General features: G+C 47.6%; 1 protein-coding gene across 1 annotated transcript in view; it reads right to left on the bottom strand.

Annotated features, from left to right (window-relative positions):
• Positions 1 to 277: 277 nt before the first annotated feature.
• FBH1 (F-box DNA helicase 1) overlaps positions 278 to 4,758 on the bottom strand; it is a 52,055-nt gene continuing 47,574 nt past the window's right edge. The window contains exons 19-20 of the mRNA XM_017513173.2: positions 1,273 to 1,404; positions 278 to 754 (exon numbers count right to left, since the gene is read on the bottom strand). Coding sequence (XP_017368662.2) covers positions 584 to 754; positions 1,273 to 1,404 — 303 coding nt within the window. The 3' untranslated portion in view covers positions 278 to 583. The remainder of the gene's footprint in view (positions 755 to 1,272; positions 1,405 to 4,758) is intronic.

Below are 4,758 nucleotides of genomic sequence, written 5' to 3'. Positions count from 1 at the left end.
TTTTGGAGACAGGGTCTTGCTCTGTCACCCACAGCCTCAGTCTTCTGGGCTCAAGCAATCCTCCTGCCTTGGCTGGTATTCAGTGTTGGGTCACAGGCGTGAGCCACTGTCCCCTGCGAAGGTCTCATTTTTGATGCCCTAATTCCCACCGAAGACATCACATCTCGTACTCTGCCTCCTATGTCATGTGAACAGTGACAGTGCTATTGGAAAGAGTACACTGGAAAACGAGAAAGTCCAGAACAACAGTGCTGACCCAGACATCACGCCGCGTGCGGTGCACCAGTGCTATGGTACCTGTTTAATTGAAATCTTGTAATAAAAGTTTAAATACATAAAATGTTTTTTTATCAAAAGAACATCCCCCACTTCCCCGACCGGATGTGTACGGAGGGGAGGCAAGTGAAGACTGGCTGTCTGCAGGGAGTGGAGAAATGGCAGGTCCAGCCTGGGCTGGTTTCCTCTTCCTCAGAAAGTGCTGTGGGTGAACCCAGAGTCTCAGGGAGCAGGAGCCCCCTCGCTGGCTTTCTTTGCTTGGGGTCCTTGGCAAGCTGCTCTGCACTGCAGAGAGTGCACCTTGGCCTCAGAAGACGAGGAAGAGCAGGGCCTCATGCCGCGGCAGCACGATGTTCTCCACGGTGCGCTCCATGGCGCGCACCTGCTCCGGGGACGCTGTCAGGAACGCCAGGGGCCCGATGCGCTGCTCCGCGCAGGAGTGGCAGAGGTAGCCCCCCTTGTTTTCCTTCCTGTTGCTCTGCGGTGATGGACAAGAAAGAGAGCTAAGGGGAACAACCAAACAACAAGGATTTTCCAGCCAAAAGCATGGAGTTATCATCACAGCTGCCCAGGGACAACACATTCGGATTCTGTTTTCAGGGGGCGCACGCCCTCGGAGTAACACCTCCCACAGCACCACCATCTTGGTGGGCTCAACACCGCCAAATTCCCTGAGTGCAGAAACAGCCATTTGTCCACTCAAGATAAAAGAACCAAGAAAAGCTGCGTGGGGATCCCGGGGAACAGCTACCCTGCTAAGCGTGTGGCACAACCTAGCCTCCCAGACCTACGGCTTCCGCATGGCCAGGCAGCACCATGTGCCCTGACCGCTGACCCCAGGGCTGACCGCACACCTCTCGCGCCTCTTGTGTGAAAAGCCCCTAATAAAGGACCACCAGATCTCTCTTATCTTCCTCACCACAACCTGGATAAGCACACAGCTCACAAACAAAAAACGCAAATGGCTGAATTAAGTTCCGCAGACAGCAGACATACGTAGGTTATGGGCAGCTTCTTCATGGTGAGGACGGTGTCAACAGGGATGGCATTGTTGCACTGTCCCACGCAGCAGCGCACCACGCCTGTTTTTAAGACATTGCTCGTCAGCTCTGCTTGCAAGAAGTACTCCTGAGAAGGAAAGGGTGAGACAGAGAATCATGGGGATACCTCCGCTAGGGTCTACCTGGAGACGCCGACAGCCACAGCTGAGAACACTTTAGACGCACTATAAGTCCCAGAAAGAGAAAAACACCAACTGCCCCATTCTCCCTTAGTTTCTCTAACTTTTCCCTGCCTCCGGAGCTATCAACAGTCCAAATAACAGTCCAATTGCTTTTTAAATATATACATACCTATTTAATGGATAAACGTGCAAAACTATTGCCTATAATGGCATTTGCAGAATATTTCTGCATTTTATTTTATGCTAACACATCCCCAGCTCAATCTTTAGAAAATTATGTGTGCATTCACATTACAATCCAGGTAGGCAATGCAGAGGACCTGAAGAAACCTGCCCAAATATCCCTGCACACTTCCACTGTCCTGTGCTGCTAGTGGGCAAATGACAGCCTCACTAAGCCTGTGTCTTTATCCATAAATGCAGGTGGCACGGTGCCTGCTTCAGGTGGCTGCTGAGAAGAAGAAACCCCAAACTGCATGCAAAGCACTTATGCCTGGAGTGCAGGGGTCACCCAGAGGGACCTCCCAGGCTGGAAACGCTGCAAGGACAGGGGCTGCCAGCTCCGCTGCTGTCCCATGGGGTTCCGCATCACCAAATGATACACTAGCAGGACTACATGTATCTGCTGCCCAGGAAGTCACGGTTTCGTGTTTTCTGTATTAGGACTGGCTATTGGTCGAATTGTTCTACAATCTCTGTCCTACATTTTGATTTATTTGGTCTTTTTTTAGAGGACCTGCCTACCTGCTGTGAAAAAGAACAGAAAACTATGCAAACACTAAAGTTATGGCCAATGAGTACTGACAGCTGACGAGGTGAAGTCCTGCCTGAAGCCACAGATTTTGCTGAAGTCCCTTTGACTGTCATCTCAATTTCCTTCCCCAGAGATAGCCACGACTCTCCCACCCACTGTGAAATAGCTTTTACACATGTGTCCAAGACATAGGTCTCATTTTATAGGTGTCTATTTACATGGATATTACACTTCTGGCTTCCTCCTCACGAGTTGTTCTAAAATGCCATAGGGGACTCAATCACAGCAGTCTCTTGTATTTTATTTACACATTCTCTTGCTATGGTTACTCGGTTGTATCCACATTATTTCCAACAATGCTGACTCCCTGTCCACTGCACAAGGTTCTCCAGGGCTGGGCGCTCAAACCATTTCTGACGCCGTCACCATTATAATGCTATACGCACATATGGAAGAAAAGCTTCACAAAACATGATTTAATCTAACATACAGTGTTCTCTCATTTCTGTAGATTTTATGCCATTTCATTCTTTTTAAGCTTCTTATAACCCACTAGATTAGCTGTTTTTATTTATATAAATTTAAGGGGTGGGGGTCACACCTGTAGTCCCAATGCTTTGGGAGACAGAGGTAGGAGGATCCCTTGAGCCCAGGAGTTCAAGACCAGCCTGGACAATGTGGTGAAACCCTATCTCTACCAAAAATACAAAAATTAGCCAGGCATAATGGTACATGCCTGTAGTCTCAGCTACTCAGGAAGCTGAGGTTGCAGTGAGCTGAGATCGTGCCATTGCATTCCAGCCTGGGCAACAGTGCAAGACCCTGTATCTAAACAAACAAACAAAAAGAATCTAAGATTCTGTGAGACTAAGAAGCTATCTTTGGCCAGGCATAGTGGCTCAAGCCTGTAATGGCACTTTGGGAGGCCAAGGGGGATGGATCACTTGAGGTCAGGAGTTTCAGACTAGCCTGGCCAACACAGTGAAGGCTCACCTCTACTAAAACTACAAAAATTAGCCAGGCATGGTGGCACATGCCTATAATACCAAGCTACTCGAAGGCTGAGGCCTGAGAATTGCTTGGGAGGCAGAGGTTGCAGTGAGCTGAGTGAGATTATACCACTGCACTTGAGCCTGAGCTAGAGAGACTCTGTCTCAAAAAAAAAAAAAAAAAAAAAAAGCTGTCTTTGAGCAACTAACTTAAGTAACTTCATGTCACTTAACACATCAACAATATAATAACTTCCTTCACTTTCTCAAAACTTAAACAAATGAACAAAAGGGCTTCCGGTGATTCTATTAGCTATATTTTCTAAGAGGGGAGGTTGTTAGAGAAAAAGAAGGTTGCCCTACTCTTGCCTACTCTTGGTTATATGTGAGATGAAGGGGCTTACCATTCTAGGCAGCCCAGGAAATAATGGCTCCCTTTTTATCTCCAAAACACCCCAGCCATGGCTCCACTATTTTCAACATGCTCTCCTAGGCCCTGAACTACTGCCCAACTCGGGAGCTTCATTATCCCCATGGCCTTCCCTCCTGGGCAGAGACTGGACTCAGACACTTCTGAAACAGGATGTCCCCAAATTCACAGGCTGTGATCACAAAAAAATAAAAAAAATAAAAAAATTTAAAAAGGCCAGGTATGGTGGCTCACGTGCCTGCAATCCCAGCACTTTGAGAGGCCAAGGCGGGTGGATCACTTCAAGTCAAAAGTTCGAGACCAGCCTGGCCAACATGGTGAAACCTCGTCTCTACCCCCCCACCAAAAAAAAATTAGCCAGGCATGGTGGTGTACACCTGTGATATCAGCTACTCCAGAGGCTGAGACAGGAGAACAGCAGGCGAAGATTGCAGTGAGCCAAGACTGCACCACTGCCTCCCGCCTGGCCAACAGAGCAAGACTCTGTCTGAAAAAAAAAAAAAACAAAAAACGCAGAAGTGCCTCCACCTCACCTCACGAGGTCTTACAGCGCAGTGGCATGTGCCTGTATTCCCAGCTACTCGGGAGGCTGAGGTGGGAGGATCACTTGAGCCCAGGAGTTCTGGGCTGTAGTGCGCTATGCCGATCGGGTGTCCGCACTAAGTTTGGCATCAATATGGTAACCTCCCGGGAGCGAGGGACCACCAGGTTAACTAAAGAGGGGTGAACCAGCCCAGGTCAGAAACGGAGCAGATCAAAACTCCTGTGCTGGTCAGTAGTGGGATCGCACCTGTGAATATCCACTGCCCTCCAGTCTGGGCAACATAGCAAGACCCCCACTCTATAAAAATTAAAAATAAAAATAAAACAAAACAAAAAATCTGTTCCTACAAATAGGCAGTTTCTCTGGGACTTCCTCACAGGACCCCTGAGAGCAGACAGCGCAGCCCAGTCTCAGTAAGGGGGAATTATTTATTTCTGTAGATTTTATATTCTTTTCTTCTATGGGGAAAACAAAGTGCACCTAGCAACCAACTGACAAGCTTCTAATTAGCTTTAAAAAGTCTATTTCATTCTTTTTTTTTTTTTTTTTGTATATTTTCTTTTTTTAAAAAATTATTTATTA

The sequence above is a fragment of the Cebus imitator genome, unplaced genomic scaffold (assembly GCF_001604975.1).
Source record: "Cebus imitator isolate Cc_AM_T3 unplaced genomic scaffold, Cebus_imitator-1.0 Scaffold487, whole genome shotgun sequence".
Taxonomy (NCBI): domain Eukaryota; kingdom Metazoa; phylum Chordata; class Mammalia; order Primates; family Cebidae; genus Cebus; species Cebus imitator.
This window is presented reverse-complemented; position numbering and strand designations above follow the sequence as displayed.